At 47.3% G+C, this 17031-nt stretch overlaps 7 protein-coding genes across 7 annotated transcripts; 4 read left to right on the forward strand and 3 right to left on the reverse strand.

Annotated features, from left to right (window-relative positions):
• Window positions 1-312: 312 nt before the first annotated feature.
• PHATRDRAFT_47099 (predicted protein) lies at window positions 313-1563 on the reverse strand (the record flags this gene model as incomplete). The annotated part of the gene is made up of 3 exons (XM_002181336.1): window positions 1350-1563; window positions 1072-1235; window positions 313-987 (listed from the first exon to the last, which is right to left on the reverse strand). Exons 1-3 carry the CDS (start codon window positions 1483-1485, stop codon window positions 313-315), a joined length of 975 nt encoding a protein of 324 aa, XP_002181372.1. The 5' UTR covers window positions 1486-1563.
• Window positions 1564-3909: 2346 nt separating this feature from the next.
• On the reverse strand, window positions 3910-4875 carry PHATRDRAFT_37212 (predicted protein; the record flags this gene model as incomplete). Its single annotated transcript, XM_002181337.1, has 1 exon — window positions 3910-4875. The coding sequence occupies one exon, from the start codon at window positions 4873-4875 to the stop codon at window positions 3910-3912; it is 966 nt and encodes a 321-aa protein (XP_002181373.1).
• Window positions 4876-5543: 668 nt separating this feature from the next.
• Window positions 5544-7254, reverse strand: PHATRDRAFT_47101 (predicted protein; the record flags this gene model as incomplete). Its single annotated transcript, XM_002181338.1, has 1 exon — window positions 5544-7254. The coding sequence occupies exon 1, from the start codon at window positions 7212-7214 to the stop codon at window positions 5544-5546; it is 1671 nt and encodes a 556-aa protein (XP_002181374.1). The 5' UTR covers window positions 7215-7254.
• An 809-nt stretch (window positions 7255-8063) lies between these two features.
• PHATRDRAFT_13721 (predicted protein) lies at window positions 8064-8471 on the forward strand (the record flags this gene model as incomplete). The annotated part of the gene is made up of 1 exon (XM_002181165.1): window positions 8064-8471. A coding segment is annotated over one exon (408 nt), but the record flags the coding sequence as incomplete, so codon positions are not given.
• A 791-nt stretch (window positions 8472-9262) lies between these two features.
• Window positions 9263-10846, forward strand: PHATRDRAFT_37215 (predicted protein; the record flags this gene model as incomplete). The annotated part of the gene is made up of 3 exons (XM_002181166.1): window positions 9263-9549; window positions 9611-10581; window positions 10644-10846. The coding sequence occupies 3 exons, from the start codon at window positions 9263-9265 to the stop codon at window positions 10844-10846; spliced, it is 1461 nt and encodes a 486-aa protein (XP_002181202.1).
• A 299-nt stretch (window positions 10847-11145) lies between these two features.
• PHATRDRAFT_47103 (predicted protein) lies at window positions 11146-11745 on the forward strand. Its single transcript, XM_002181167.1, has one exon. It carries the CDS (start codon window positions 11207-11209, stop codon window positions 11648-11650), a length of 444 nt encoding a protein of 147 aa, XP_002181203.1. The 5' UTR covers window positions 11146-11206; the 3' UTR covers window positions 11651-11745.
• A 712-nt stretch (window positions 11746-12457) lies between these two features.
• NRPS (non ribosomal peptide synthase) lies at window positions 12458-16666 on the forward strand (the record flags this gene model as incomplete). The annotated part of the gene is made up of 1 exon (XM_002181168.1): window positions 12458-16666. The coding sequence occupies exon 1, from the start codon at window positions 12563-12565 to the stop codon at window positions 16664-16666; it is 4104 nt and encodes a 1367-aa protein (XP_002181204.1). The 5' UTR covers window positions 12458-12562.
• Window positions 16667-17031: the final 365 nt, after the last annotated feature.

The raw sequence follows: 17031 nt of genomic DNA on the forward strand, positions 1-17031 counted from the left end.
GCGATGGGAGAGTAAACAGTAGGGCGATTGCCCTATCTCCGAGTCGGACGACCGTTGTCCTTTGTTTTCGGAGCCTGGTCGAGTTGGGGTGGTAGGTTTCGGCCGAGGAAAGATCCCGGACGATGTCCAACGAAAACGGACCCGTTCGACTAGAATGTTGTGTCGTAGTACGACGCGGCTAGGAAATTCGGTGGCGACGGCCAGACACTCTACAACATTTGCTAACTGTAAAGAGAGGAAAATCTAACCCTAATCCGCAGGAATCATCAATATGGAATCATAGGGAAACAAACAGATTTTGCTACCTGTAAATTACTCTTCTTCTTCCGCAATGTCTTCCTCAATATCAACAAGATTATCGAGCAGAGAGTCCAGCTTCTCATCCTCGTCTTCTTCCGAAAGGAAGTCTGCATTCTCTTTGATATCTTGGTCCAAACTTTTAAGAAGATCGTCTAATGATTGTATTTTTGGCTTGTCGATATTCTCCTTATCCTCTTGCGACATGTCCGATAGCAGGGTGCCAGCGTACAGATCCTTCAAGAAATCCCCTTGAGCTGCCCGGAAACCATCAAATTCCGACGGCTGCGTAACGGCCCAGTAACAAAACGATCCAAACGCCACCGCTACACCAATCCGGTAGGGTAGCTGTCCAGGCTTTGCGGGGTCGAACGAATATACTGGCTTGAAACTGTCCACAAAGCTCAAAGTCTCGTCAAACAAGTTCGGCAAAAACCAGAATTCAAAGCCGATGATCCAAATGAATAAGAATGCCAGTGCCCGGAAAGTCACGAGGATAAAGATGAAAAGCAGCAACGTGACGGACAGGTACCAAACAAAAACGCGGAGAAATTGTGGCCAAATCGGAAAACACACGCAGAAGAGAAACCCCACAATCAGACCGGCCGACATAAGGTGACTCATGGTTTTATCACCTTCGTACACCCACGTAAAATAGCCAGCCTCGTCGAAATCACGAACACGGGCAACCTATGAGAACACATGTGGGTGGCCGCGGTTAGAACAACGATCGACACTAGTACATAGCGGTTGTGCCAAGCGCAAGATACGTACGTCTAGTTCTCCTTTGCCGCGCTTTTCGGACCTTAGCAAAAATTGCTGTTTGCACAGCTCTTTGCAAACCAGAATGGCGTCTGATCGGCTGGCAAATTTGGGTAGATTGGTCGGCCATTTCGTACCCTTCTTTGGTTCCACCAAAAAATTAACGAGTTTTTCACCTGCGCCGAAATAAGGCAAGATTGCATACGCAAAATCAGAAAATGAAGTTTCTTCCCATCTCCTTGTTGTCACGAACTTGTCTGAGATATTGGGGCTCTCCTCGAAAAACTCACCTTTCATGTAGTGAACGCGCTTCTCTATTAACAAAGCTTCACGAACCGGAGGTCCGTGTTTACCCCTTAAAAAGTCGCATAGCTTTTTGAGATTGTCAATATCTTCGTAAAATGACGGTGTTGCGTCGGACGCCATTGTGATGGAGCTCTTTTGATGCGTTGTACTTTTAGAAGCGGATCCCTTTAGGGGTGTATAGACCGACAGCAACTTTTTTCCCCACGATGCGTTCGTTAATTTATTTCTTGTGGTGCTTTTCGTTATCTTCGCTCTCGTCGGTCTTTCCGCCCTTTCAGAAATTTACAGTGGATGAGGCGACGCACATCGGGTTTCCAGGTGTCGACTGGCTCAACGAGCGGTACGTCAGTCGTGTGGTAAGCAAACCTGTCCTCCAACCGGATCTTGTGCGCCTTTTTTGATCTTCACTGTCAGTAAAACACAAAATTTCACCATGGCAAACTTGGATTAAGATTTCACCGCTTCATTAATGTAAATGAAGAACCTGATAAGACTGATATAGTCACACGAAAACATACAATGGAAGACACCGGACAGGAAGCCCCGTCGAAATTGCCCCTGGAGTTCAAACGGAAGCAGGCGCGGTTGCCAACAACGCTCACACAAATAGAAAGTCATGTTTCAACGCTTTTCCGGGGCTCAGATTGCGACCGAAACCTTTCTTTACGTATTGTAACGGCCATCCTGAGGCTTCAAAAGGACTGTACCCAAATTATGTCCCAAAACCTCATAGACCGCTCTGTTTTCTCTACTGGTGCAGGAGGTGGCGGGAGGGGCGGAAATATGGACCGGAAAGAGACTCGAATCCCTCGTACAAAATTTATTTCCATTGGTATCTGTGAATTTATTCGTACGGAGCGGAAGAATCGGAAAGGGGTGACTGCTCGGCAGATATTGGATTTCCTGGCTAGAGGAGGTATTCTAAACATAGCAGTTGATCAGGAAACAGGAGTGTATGAGAAAAGGACTTCAAGGCGGCCATACGGAATGTGCAGCGGTTTTTTGCAGAGCGAGGGCTAAAAGAGGGGTCGGCAAAACAACATTGTTCCCAGTCCGTCATTGATCATAAACCGTCATGAATATATACAAGCGTTCTTTGATAATGAAGAGTTGACAAAAGATGAATGACTCCGCAACGTTTTCATTAGTGAGAGTTACATTCATGAGCATTATGATAGGAGCGACGATAGCCTTTGGGACCCAAGTGACAACTTATATATTCAATTTGCTAAATCAAAGCACAAAGGACGGCAATATTGGTTTGCTGCTGCTATACAGGGCCCAAATCCGTTAGTCAAACCCTGAATTGCATCAGAAATGTCTAGATTGGTTCCTGGAACAGTGCGGTTGTTCTGCCCACAGCAGAATCGTAGCCACCAAGGTCTACCACAAAGTTTTCCATGGTGAAAACTTTGTGGCGTGGTGGAAAGATCAGCTGCTCCCAAATCTACACCAGCATTCTCTTATTCATATGGATAATGCAGCATATCACAAAGGATATGGGAGACATGTGCCCAAGTGGGGAAACAGAAGCAGGAGTTCATTGATTTCCTACTGTCAAAGGGAATCAAGGTTGAGGCAGAATACTCCACTGTTATGGTCAAAGCCCAGACAAAAGAGTGGAGCCTTGCAAATGAAAAGTTTGAGTGTGTCAGACTAGCAGAGGAACAAGGACACAAATCCTTTTCACACCACCACATCACAGTGATCTCAGCCAGTTGAGCTGACATTGGCTCGGACAAAAGGTAACATTGGCAGACAGGACAATGTTGATACTACACTAGCAATGGTACATGAGCAACTGCTTCATGAATTAAAAATGTTGGAGGAGTCAGGCATGGTGCTATCCAAGGTATGATAAACAAGAGTGTCAGCATTGCAAAAAGATTCTATTATGACATTCCAGAGGAGGAGTTAGCAGAGAGGTTAGGCTTTAGAAGCTGAGGAAAAATGTGATTGTGATGACGCAGAAGCAGGATTTGACGAAGGTGTACCGCCAGAAAACAATCTTTTTTCGAAAGCGTAGTCGGAAACGAACAAGAAGGTGTGACTTATGCGGCTAACAAAGACGTTGCCATGGAGAACGGAGACATTGAAGACATAGTGTCAGTCTGGTTTCTGGTTTGGTTCCGGGTGCTTTATTCAAATTTTGTGTCTTATCTAGGTCTCTAGCCGGTGGATGCTGTGGACTTCCTACTGTTAGAAAGTCCCTATTGGGGACTTTGAATGGATACACAGGTAGCGTCGGAATAGGTTTCTTTCTTCCTCCTCTATGGTGATGCTCACTGTGACTGTGAGGTGCTCAAGTTTAGCTGCAGGTTGGTCTACTGGTAGAGAGGACTAGTGTCCAATCCAATGTGCCTTCAAATGGTCTCTCGGGTCTTTCAAAAGGGAGGGCTAGTTCCATATTCTCTATTTTAAATCCTTTGTTTGATCAATCTTTGCAATGCATCTTATATGCATGTAGATACCACAGCGCTTGTAGGAAATCCTTCATGAGTTAGCAACAAATCATATCCTGAATTTTATCTCACTCAGGCAACACTAGGCTTTGATCCATTCATTTCCTACCATAGACTGTTTGCAATCCACCCAAATAGGGGCTTCTCCTTGCTCATAAACATATATTGCTCCTCTCTCGTTGAGATACTGACGTGTTTCTTCCAAGTCAGAAAAAACCATCCATTCCCGAAACTGCTCGACACTCACACAAGGTCGATGGGCCGCAACTATTCGTTGGTATGCGTGATCGCGGACGCGCTTGACCAAAAAATCCATCAAGCATGCCGACATGTTGGGTGCCACTTCGTACAAACGGAAGAAAAAGCGATAGTCGTGTGTGTTCACAGCTGTCACCACCCTTAGGGCGTGCCGACTGGCACTCTCCAATTCTTCCGCTTCCAAATCTCGCATCGAGGCTTTGGCGCGAACCAAGTCTACTTTAAGAGTGGACCAACATCTTTGAACAAGCGCGTACAGCAACGCATATGCTCGAAACTCATCGGCCGTTTTGCGTGATTGTGCAAGTGAGATGAAATGGAAGTCGCCCTCATCGTCGGTTTCAAACAAAATGTCGTTCAGCTCTGAATCCCTCCCTGCTCTATCACCGTCTGTCAAGCTTCGTAACATAGTTTGGCATTGATTAAATTCATTCAGATTGCCATGCTCCAACAGGATACGGGCATGCGTTTCGTATACGGAGAGAACGAAATAATTCCGAATCCTTTGCACTGTCATATCTTGTCGTAGGCTTTTCAACTGCTCATTGGCCCAGCCAAAATCTTCTTCCTGAATATACTTTGCTTTAATGTGAGCCAACGCTTGTCTCAATACGTCGAGAGGGCGAACATCTTGTTTTCGAGGAAACGTGGTCAGCCGCAAATAGCATTTTTCCAGATTGCGATTCTCGCCAACTAGGCGCGACGATGCTTTGGATCTGTTCTTCTTTGGCTTTCGCTGCGATGCTGAATAGACACAGAGAGGATTGATTGGAGCCTGTGACTGCCCCATTGTGTTGTTCGGATTTGGCAATTTATTGAATCTTGCCTGTCGGGGTGATGTCTTGATGAGGCGTTGAACGCACGGTATGGTTTTATCCGCCGACGACAAACAACAAGCTATTGAACGCTTACCTCACGTGCCAATCGCCGCTTCTTCTCCATTGAGCTCATAGGTACCTTAAAGGATGTTAACTGTGAGTTTGGAAAGTTTGTTGTATCTGCATTTTGGAATTTCACGCCAGCTGTACCAATGTCTTCCGCGTACAGTTCAGCCACACGTTCGAAGCCAGGCGACGAGCGCTTCTTTCTATTTTTCTTGTTCAAGTTTGTCGCCGTTGTCGCCATTCTCAGCTAGATGTTTAAATATCTAGAAAAGAGTTGACTGTGAATGATCCTTCGACAGGTCGTTTCTCGATGTGGTGTTGATTTTCAGTTTATGTTTCTGTTGGTGACACTGACACTATTGCAGTGGATCGCTACACATGACCTTTCGCGATAGTCCCATAATTTTACTTTATGGGGACATCTTGGTCACTCATGACTGCGAATCAAAACTATGAGTATTGACAGTCAAATCCAATCCACAGTCAGTTTCTTTATGGTTAGACACGAATGTGCATACACCGTGCGATAACAGAACCGCCTAGGTTTCAGTGGGAGGACAATAGATGATCCTAGTCAGGTCAAACCCTTTTCTTTACAATCATTTCCGTCAGGCTGTAGTGCTGCGATGTTTCTTTTGAGTTCTGATATATCCAACTTGTAAGCGAAGCTCACCGCTGGTGCATTTGGCCGCTTGCTATCAAAAGAGTTAGTTGGAGCCAACTGTGTCTCTCCAAGGCCTTCTCGATTGATTTTGCTATCAATTTCCTCCTCCTTCGGAAAAGTCGAGAGGTAACGCTCGAGCTCCTTAATTAAACACAGTTCCGAACCATTGTCGACTTTGGTTTGGAGTATTGGGGTAATTGTTGGTGCCTTCGACGTCAAAAGACGGGGATGTATTGAACCGTTTCCTGCAAAGACAACCGTCTTCATAGGATATCCCCCATGCTCATGACTAGATGTGGAGACGGATTCCAACCCGGCAGCAAAAAAATCTGCGGTTCGGAGACACTGCTGAGAAGGAATCACTTGTCTGTTTAATAAAGTGGAATGGCATGCGGAATCGCTCTCTTCTCCTCGATGCGTAAGCACTCTTATCTCTTTTTCAACCTTATCCATCGCTCCGATGATGTCGTTGACAATCTGGGCCGTTTCGTCCCAATTAATTCGAGCTCTATCATCCCTAAAGTCGCTCCTACAATCTATGTAGGTGAAAAGAGCGACCTGCAAGGCATCAACTTGCTTTGCCATTGATAGTAGCAGTCTACCGTGTGTTGTTTTTGTCTCGAACGTGCATCCTGCATCGTTTCTGTAAACATGGCAACAGGAAGAAAGATGGCACGTCGTCTCTTGTGTCGCAAGCGTCACCGCCCGAAGATCACGGGTATGTAGCGAGGATGCAAGCAAATAGCTGGAGGATTCAGATACAAGTTCAAGAAACTTTGCTCTTTTTTCTTGAAGGCTTATAAGAGATACAAATTCCTTGTCATTGAAAGTCGATGCTGCTTTCTTCTGAAATGAAATCGCACTCGCTTGACGACAAATACTCTCAGCTAGAAGCCGTCTCAGTGTGGAAGAGGACAACAATGGACCTTTGTTCAGAGCGCCTCCCTGTGTATGTCTTCGCAAAGTTGCGCTTTCGACTCTGTCTACTCCCCTTGCGGCTGGACCTATTCTCAATTGAAAAGCCGTTGATTTTCGCAGCACACTCAAACCTTTGTCGAAGGCGACCAAAAAGTCTTTTTGTGCCTGAACAAATTCCTCAATGGAAGAAAGCTCTTCCGCTGATTTGTTTACACGGAACGATTGTATAGCAGATGAGAGCAGCGGTGGCGCGCCGATAGAACCTAAAGAGTCTGATATTCGAAAGCGACTGGTTGTCAGCGCTGCGTTTTGAAAGGATGAGTCCGTTCGCTGCATGCTTTTTTGTTGACTGAAACGAAGGTGACAGCATATCACCAATAAGCTGTCAATGAAAAAACCAACAGTGCTCTGTGCAACAAGAAAACGAAATAGCAATAGAAGAAAGAAGATCTTTTGATCTGAGACCACATCATACGCTTTAGTCCATAAAGTCAACGAACGGATCAAAAGTACAAATCCATTGACAAAAACGGGCTTCGCCTTCGATGTCTTTTGATCATCAGCTGATTCGCCGCCTCCTTTTCTTCCTCGCGCTCTCTCGGCGTATGCATCGTCTTCGTCGTTCAAGCGTTGCAGGTGCTCTGCTAACTGTGGATTCAGCATAAATATCTAGCAGGCTAAGGTGGCGCAAGGCCATTGTGTGGATAAGCTGTGGTGTATTGTATGGTTGGATTACTTGGGTTTGCTTTCGGAGAGCTGAAGTGTCGTGTATATTCCTTAGTCTGGAAATAGCGTGTTGTTGACAGTTGGGGAGACTGTGCATATGTTATTGGACAATGTATGACCTACGACACAAAATCATCTCATCTGTGCCTCCTACTACAACGGCAACCGATCCAAACAAGAGGATGTGAGGAGCATGCCAGCTTTTCGCTGTACGAGTCGACAACCCATCGATCCACATTTTGAGCTAGTGCTCCATCTTCTGGTAATCGTTCTTCTTTTCAGACTAAGAAAAATGCCTTCTCATCAAGAACCCGCTCCGGGATCTAAATCTTCAAAGTTCGTTGCCGCGAACCCCCTTGATCCTATGCTAAATCCGTTCGTGAGTAGCTTTATCGTGTTTCGAGACTCCCCGATTAGTGTAGGTGTCTGTCTATCTGGATTTAGGATTGAGCGCTCACCGTTTTCTCTGCTATGACGCAGTCGGAAGACCAACAGGATGCTCAAAAGGAGCTGAGCGACAATGTGAACTCACGCGTGCAAAAAGCCATGGAAGACTTGAAAGAAAAGCATAGGACAGGAACCAACGAAATTGACGACCCGGATCGCGCACCAACCGGCTTGCCATACCAACAAGCCCGTCTTGGGCAGCAGCAGGCGGAAGCAGCAAGACGTCAACAAAAGCTAGCGAATGAGAAAGCACGCGAGGAAGAAGTAGCGGAAGTGCACGCGGTACGCAGAAAAGTAGCTGAAAACCTCGAGCACAGCGAAAGTGACGATCCGGACAGTGACTATGATGATTTGATGGACAACGATCCCGTGTTAGAGATGATTCGGCAAAAACGACTAGAGGAGATTCGGACAGCACAAATTAAGCACGCCGAGAATGTTGCCAAAGGCCATGGGCAGTATCGAACGATTTCGCAGGACGAATTTCTGCCAGAATGCACAGGCTCGTCCGAATTTGTTGCCGTCCATTTCTTTCACGACGAGTTTGAGCGCTGCAAAATCATGGACCATCATTTAAAAATTGTTGCGACACAGCATACTACCTGTAAATTTCTGAGAATTGACGCACAAAAAACACCGTTCTTTGTCAGCAAACTTCAAGTGAGAACACTACCAACGCTTATAGTTTTTCGCGATGGCAAGGCGCTGGATCGATTGACAGGCTTTGACGGCTTATCCCCTGTAGATCCTAAGGATCCTGACAAGTGGTACACGCGGAGCTTGCAAACGTGGCTTGCTGAGACCGGCGCTATCGAATACGTACCATCAGCAGATGAATTGCGGGAAGACATTGAGCGCCTTGGTTTGCGCTGCAAACAGCAAGGCTCCGTTTATCGGGGAGGCGTCGCAAGCTTTGATGAAGAATACTAAGGTGAATTTGTCTCCCCAATCCGACGATTCGTGAATGGTATCTTTCCTTCTAACGAATGTGCGCGTTCGGAGACGCTCCACTTGTGGCGGTTTGAAAGAGGAAAATGTATATACTCTCTCCAGGGTTTTAAAGACGAGCAACAAAGTCGAGGATCAAGCGCAAGATGCTCTGTCTTTCTCTTCTATTTTGGTACGGCATAGTAGAGTATAGTAGGCCATGGTGAACATCCCTCTCAGTATGCGTTTGATACATGACAGACAAAGAGGAAAGACTCGAAGATGAAGAAAATCGCAGTTTATATCAATTCGTTGTCCAGCTGAACCTTCACAACGCACCTTTTGCCGAGCGCATGGCCCGTTGGAGACCTACCCCTGCGCACTTCAACTCCGAAAAATACGCTGTACCCGTGAAAAATGTCATGACTGATTAACCATAGGTAGATACTGTAAACAACTACCTATACTACCTTACCTATCACTCACAGTCACATGCGCGATAATTTTTTTGTGACGGAAATGATTGCATAGACGATTTGTCAAGTCTTGAATCTGATGCTCATCCTCTGATGAATTCTGAATCAACTGCGTTTCAGTTAGGTACACGCACAATGATGTTCGGAAACGACCAGCATGCGTATAACGATGGTCATGACGACAGTCAACACCATCACGCTGCCGTGCCTTTGGTCGTTCTTCGCCAAGTGCCACCCGTTTTGCGATATGAATCTGGTCCCATCGAAGCGACTGGGTTAGCAGTCAATGCGTATGCCCGGGGAACAGTCCTAATGAGTTCTCTATTTCTCGGCCCTGCGCTGTTAAAATTAGCATCGGAAGCTGCAGACTGTCATGATGGGGAGGATTGCAGCGGTGTAAAAATTTATGGGTTTCGACCGTCGTAAGTCATTCTCGATGGACTGCCGATCCGAGTCTACCAACGTGCTCTCACTCTGTGCAAGGTCAATTCTGACAAACATTGCAATTGCTTCTGGCTTGCTGGGACCAATATTAATGCCCATCTTCGGAGCATTTGTAGACCACACCAGATATCGCAAAGAGGTGGGTGCTTACAGCGCAGCAGGCTTGACAATTGTTAAGGGCATCGAAATTTTCGTCGGTCCGAAGACATGGTTCTATATTGCTCTCCTTCAAGTGCTTTCCAGTGTATTTTACAATATTCATGTAACCGCAACCTACGCCTACACATCAGAGTTGACAAGAAACGCTAACCAGCAAGCCGACTACAACGCTTTTTACATGACTGTTGTATATGTCTCCACACTTCTGTTCATGGCTGAGGTAATCTTGGTATCGAGATTTCTAGGTACAGATGATGTAGGTACCGCTAGAGTATCGCAGACCATCACAGCATTGACTTCTGCACCGATCTTTTACTTGGCTTGGTCGTCGCTTTTTCGGGAGAAGCCCGCTCTCAATGAAGTTCCGCCAGGTATGAACCTCTTGACCTGCGGTATTCAAAAAGTGTGCAAGACTGCATCACAGATTTCATCCGACTTTGAGGATTTGAAATGGCTTCTCCTTTCCATTGTCTTTGCCGAATCTGGAATGAGCGCGTTGATTACGATTTCGACCACATATATGACACAGGTACTCAACATGAGCTCAAGCGAGATTGGAGTCGTCTTTTTTACCGTTATCATTATGGGTGTTCCTGGGAGTAAATTTGGAGCATGGATCGGGAGAAAATTTCGTAGCCCATTGGTTAGCGCAAAACTGGGAAACTTATTCTTCATCCTATTTACCACTGCTGCATCAATCTATCTGAGATCACCCAACGACAAGAAAACGGTAGCTATATTTGGGGCATTGTGGGGACTTGGCATTGGCTGGCTATCTCCGACACATACGACTGCATTTATTTCAATCATGCCAACAGGAAGCGAGGCTGAGTTGATGGGGAACTATCTCGGTAAGCACGCTAGGTTGTCCTTTTTTGATGGCCACCTCTCTCCCTCAACACACATTGTGCAGTTGCTTGTCAGATTCTATCTTGGTTACCTCCGCTAGTGTTTACTCTCCTCAATGAGAACGGGATCCCAATGGCATTTGGATTAGCATCTCTCGACTTATACTTTCTCCTTGGATTAATTTGCCTGATACCGATCCGTGACTACGCAATGGTTGAAGATATGCATGATGTTTCTGTACCTCAGTTTGAGAATGAGGTCATGTAAATATAAGCCTTTCTGTAGAAATATCGACAAATAGTGGTAAATGTACTGTATAATGTAAACCCGATGTTACATTGCTAACATAAGTGTAAGTAGACAGCAGCTGGCGGGTGGGTCATTCGAAGCTTTTCCTCCTATGGACGCGTGGCGCAAAGTTGGGGTCTTTCACAGTTTATTTCGTGTGCTTTTTGAAAAATCCGTCACTGACGTCACTATCATCGTTCATTGATGTGTTCGATCTGACGAGACAGACAGTGAAAGATCCGACCATGAAAGGGGATGAGTCGTACACAAAAGAAAGACGGCTCAGCATACTCCCCCATCTCGACTCTTGTTCGGCTCTACTACGTATTTTGATTCATCATGAAAACAACGACCGCTATTCTTGCTGCCTTCTCCACATCCGCGTCAGCTTTCGTTCCTTCCACGCCTGCCTTCCAGCGACAGACGTTGTCTCTCGATGCCGTTTCGTTAGCCAACGGTGCCATGTCTTTCGACCGCGTCTGCCGCGAGTGGCGCTGCAAGTTTGAAGGAGATAAGTCTGATTCTGAATCTCTCGAGGCTATCTCTAAGGTCGTCGACGAATACTTACCAGAGATCAAGAAGGTCTCCAATGATGCTACGGTGAATCGTTTGGTGTGCGGGGGATGTCTCGATTTTAAACTCATGACGACGGTGCCCCTCGAAGATTTTGGACCCTGGGAAGAAAAGGAATTTGCCCCGGAGGCTGATTTCCTTGCCAAACTTAAGAAGATTGAAGGTGTCACCATGATTGAAACTCAGACGATTACCAACATGGAAATCTAACTATGGTGGCAGGACTTCCTTGTTGAATGCGAGAGGTACGATTGGATTGTAGCTTAGAATAAACTCTTACTCCCTTAGACTGTATCCGTCTACGCAAGTACGCCTACTTTGAACGTTGCTCGAGCACTTGTGTATAGCAAAGTACTGTCTCGGCGGACGGCCTCATGGATGCACATGAACAATAATACCTGAAAGAAGCCGTCGAACGACTTTTTCTCTCAACCACACGAAAAGAGATATATTTTGAAGGCATTCGGAAACTCATCGTTCATGTTGCATCCTAAAAAATCTGTAAGACGACTGAGGCTCGGACGCAGGTAATTTTACAACGGTGTTTTCGCTGCCAATACCAGACTGCACTAACTGTAACCAAAACAAGATTTAGGGAAACCGATTCGGTATATCCAGGCGACCAATCCTTTACTAGTTTGGTGTTTCATCACCGTGGTCTACCGTTTGGTTTACATTCCTGTCAACCATTAAAAAAAAGTTGTCTACAGTAAGAATTACCTCTTATGTAGCTACTAGTAGTAGCTTGATTCCTTGGCAGATCACCCTGTACTCAGGTATTCGCGTAGCCGTAGGCTAGCATACGTGATGATCCATTTCAGACGCGGTTTCTCGTACAAGAAAGCGCGCGGGCCAGCGCTCTTCATCCGCAGGACGGACAGCAAGAAAATCCGATGAACGGCATTTGTGACGACGTTGGCTGTGAGCCTCTCGCTCACCTTGTCCTCCGTTTCTCTGTCGGAACTCCGAAAGCTCTCGCGGTTCTCAGTCCACACTTTCCGCTCACTTCGTTGCCTTCACAGAGAGACGTCCTATCATCGTTTCTCGAATCGCATTGACGGCGAAGGCTACTAACCCACTCCTTCGTACGTATTCACTGCTCCCTGTCAACCATCATTCATCATGACTCAGGACGAGCCGAAGTGCATTCATGTTTCGTTTCACGATCAAGCGGCTCAGACTCCTGACGCCGTCTGTCTCATCGAAGAAGATCTGACATTCACTTACGCCGAGGTCCAACGTCGCGTGATTCTACTGGCAAAGGAACTCCGCGACAATGGTTCCTGTACGAACGCTGTTGTTGCCATTTTCATGGAACCTTGTGCGGACTATATCATCTCCATGTTGGCTGTGCTGACGGCGGGGGCGGCGTACGTGCCGTTGGAACTCGCTTATCCAATCACCATGTTGCAGCGTGTGCTGCACGATGCTACACCTGTGGTGGTGGTGACTAAACAGGAACAACGAGCACTGCTGCCCGTGACAAACACGGCCTTGGCGGTTCTTTGTCTCGACGATAACGAACATCACGAGCTGCAGGAAACTGCCGGACAGCCAGAATCACAGGCAGAACTATTGCAGACGTATCAGTCCTTTCCTCCAGTTTCGCTGGACGATCTCGCCTTCATTGTGTACTCCAGTGGTACTACGGGTCAACCCAAAGGTATTGCAAATCCGCACCGAGCTCCGGCCCTTTCGTACCGTTGGCGGTTTGACGAATTCGTCGACCCTGGTCCAGGCAGTATTGTAGCGTGCAACGTTTTCTTTGTTTGGGAAGCCCTGCGAGCCGTCATGCGAGGCGGAGCTGTGGTCCCCGTTCCCGCTTCAATCGTCTTTGATGGCGAAGCCTTATCTGTCTTTCTGCATCAACACAGCGTTACGGAAATGCTATTTACACCTTCCCTTTTGGAAAACTTTTTCAATACCATGTCGGAAGCCGATTTGCGAGCGCGATTGGTTGCCTTGAAGACAATTTTCCTTAATGGGGAAGTCGTCACCCTGAATTTGCGCGAACGTTGTTTCCGTTTACTACCCTCCGTTCGCTTCATCAATCTGTATTCGATTAGTGAGTGTCACGAAGTGGGTGCTGTCGATTTGCGCGAAATAGATCTGAATCTTTCCACCAAGTATTGTCCGATTGGTGCCCCATGTACCTATTCACCTGCATACATTCTAGACGATGAAGGAAGACACGCTGTTGCACCTGGTGATGCGGGCGAACTCTACATTGGCGGAGACATGTTGGCAGTGGGTTATTTGAATCTACCTGAACTAACGGCCACCCGATTCGTGCCGGATCCTTTTCGACCTGATGAAGGGTGCATGTACCGGACAGGAGATCGTGCGCGAATGTTGGAAAACGGACAGCTAGAAATTCTTGGTCGCTGTGATTTTATGGTGAAAATTCGTGGATATTCTATCGTGCTAGGCGCCGTGGAAGCGGCACTGGTCGAAACCGTCTCTTTGTCGTCGTGTGTGGTTGTCGCCGACGGAGAAGAGGGCGAAGATAAACACCTGGTGGCCTATCTGGTGCGCGCACCCCATGAGGATGTTGAAACACGCCTCAGCCACTGGTCCATTGATACTCGTACCGGTGCTTGCCCAGAAATTCGCCGCGCAGTCGACGGCGCCTTGCCACATTACATGGTTCCTAGTGTTTTTGTAGAAGTTGAAACATTGCCAGTCAGTGCGGTCGGAGCAAAACTTGATCGCAAGGCATTACAGGCACAATCGGCCGATCGCAGGGCCATGCTCCGGTCCTTGCAATTGTCAGCCGAAACCCACACAACCCCGTTACATACGGCTACTAGTCATCAGCCAGCACGCTGGAAGCGCGTGGCGAAACATTTACGGGTACCGCATGGGTCGAGTCGAGAAGATGTGGAAGATGTCATGCTCATTTTATGGGAAGTTGTTCTTGATCGCGAGCCAGGCATGTTGGACAGTAATTCCGACTTTCACGAGCACGGAGGCCATTCGCTTAGTGCTGCACGACTCGTCTCTTTGATGAATAAAACCTTCTCTTGCCGACTACTCGCAGTACAGCTGATGCAAGGAATGTCCATAGGCACAGCAACAGATGCTGTAGTGGCATCTTGGTTGGAAGACCCGATCTCCAATGGTGGGGAATCCGGAAGCAATCGTGTACATCAAATGAATGGAAGCGGCGGGACGATTCCGAACGGCGCGTTGAGGACAGCAGATGAAGATCAGATTATCCAACAAGTACGTGGAGCTGCGGTCTTGCCGGAAGATATTATACCAAAGTCTCAGGGATTTCCGACTCGTGGTCTCGGCGAGAGCAAAGAAGTATTTTTGACTGGATCCACAGGCTTTCTCGGAGCTCACGTGCTGGCTGAGCTCCTACTCAAATATCCGTCCGCGACAGTGGTATGTCTGGCTCGCTCCAAAGATCCTAAAGTTGTTCAGATTAATCTGGAACGCTACAAGCTGTGGCAACCAGAATTTTCTACTCGAATTAAAGCCGTCAGCGGAGATTTGTCGCTTGCGAAGCTTGGCTTGGATCTAAGCAGCTGGAAGCAAATAACACAGGCTGCTGATGCTGTCGTCCATTGCGGAGCTGCTGTGTCACTAACATCTCCGTATGCAATGCTTGAAGCTGTGAATGTGTACGGCACACTGAATATTATTCGTCTTGCTTGTGAATGCAAAGCCGGCACACCTCTTATCTATGTCTCGTCCAACGGAATTTTCCCGTGTGACAAGGGCAAAGATGAAATTTTTCTTGAAAATGATGATGTTGGGTGCCTGCCGGATCGACTTGGAGCCATGAACGGTTATGGGCTTAGCAAATGGGTTGCAGAGCAGCTTGTTGTCGCTGCGCACAAGCGAGGGCTCCCCACAATGACAATTCGTTTTGGCAATCTAGGATGGCAATCAACTTCTGGGATTGGTAACTCTTTGGATTTTCAGAGTATAATTCTAAATGGCGCTCGGCGAATGGTGGTCCGGCCTCGTGTAAAAGGGTGGAAATTCGAAATCACGCCAATCGATTTTGCCGCAGCAGCGCTCGTCGGTCTTGCAGACACTGCTATACACCTAAAAGCCGGGTCTATCTTTAATTGTGTCCAGTCAGAACTTGTCGATGCAGACCGTGTCTTTGGTTGGGTGTCCGAGAGCGATACCCTTTCTCTCTTGGCGCTTGACTTCGAAGACTGGCAACAGCGGGTAGACGAGGCGAGCAACGACGACCTGTCGCTATCCACATTGCAGGCCTTTGCCATGGGGCTCCCAGGTGGAGCCTCGTACTTATCCGAATGTGCACATCTAGATTGCAGCAAGTTCGATGCAGCCGTAGCCTCGCTTCATCCCCCGTTACGGCGTCTTGGTCCTTCGGAACTTTCGGAGTATTTCAAAATCTTCCTTAGCGCCAACCCGATTATATCGTCTGTGGCGGCCGACAGCGTCATAAAGCCGTCTGCGGTCGATCCCTCTGTTTCAACTGAACATCAAGGTCCTCTGGCTGGTCAAGTTGCCGTCGTTACAGGCGCCTCGTCCGGAATTGGTCGAGCAATCGTCCTGTCACTGGTCCAAGCCGGATGTAATGTTGCTATGGCTGCTCGTAGATTATCTGAGCTCGAAAAGACTCAAAAGGAAGTAGCTGAAGCGTGCAGCGGCTCTCCGGTTAAGATGATGTGCGTACGTACGGACGTTACGAAGCGCGACGAAGTGGCTCATTTAGTACAGGTTGTAGAAGTTTCTCTGGGGCCAATTGATATCATGGTAAACTGCGCCGGGGTCATGTACTTCACTTTGATGAAAAATGTAGTCTGGGATCAGTGGGAAGCGCAAGTGGATGTCAACTGTAAGGGAACGATGTACGGAATCGGATCTGTACTTCCCAGAATGCTCGATCGAGGAAAAGGGCACATCGTGAACATTACAAGTGATGCCGGCCGCAAGGCGTTTCCTGGGTTGGCGGTGTACTCTGGTTCAAAGTTTTTTGTCGAAGGGGTGAGCCAGGCACTTCGCGCGGAGACTGCCTCTACAGGGCTCCGAGTGACCTGTATTCAGCCTGGTAACGTGGAGACTCCTTTGCTCTCGAAATCAACCGATCCCGATGGGCTCGCAGAATATGGGACACCAACTGGCGCGAAGGTTCTCGAGCCGGCAGATATAGGCAGGGCTGTCGTATACGCCGTGTCCCAGCCTGAGTGGTGTGCAGTAAACGAGATTCTCGTCGAACCTCGAGACGAGCCCGCCTAACCAGCGTTTCAACAAACGAAAACTGGAAAAGATATTGGTGCGGAGCGGAGCTAGCTACCATTACTTCTAATAGTACCGAGACACTTCAATTGGGCTGAACAAGAGAAAAAATGGCTTGTGTTTTTGTTTGATCAATAAATGGTTCGACTTTTTTCTTTGGTTGGCATTTTACATATTGTTTCTTCGCGCCCAATCCCAGGATAACACGCTGATAATGCTAACTGGAATCTACCTTGTTTTCGTCGTTCCTCTCGTTCTCAATTATTTATGGCGGATTCCATGTTCTCTTGAATTAAAATTAGAGAGAAGTGATGTTCTGAGAAATCCAATAGAGTAAAACTCTAACTATACAAAATCTGCCCCAT

This window comes from Phaeodactylum tricornutum, chromosome 12, assembly GCF_000150955.2.
Source record: "Phaeodactylum tricornutum CCAP 1055/1 chromosome 12, whole genome shotgun sequence".
NCBI lineage: Eukaryota > Bacillariophyta > Bacillariophyceae > Surirellales > Neidiaceae > Phaeodactylum > Phaeodactylum tricornutum.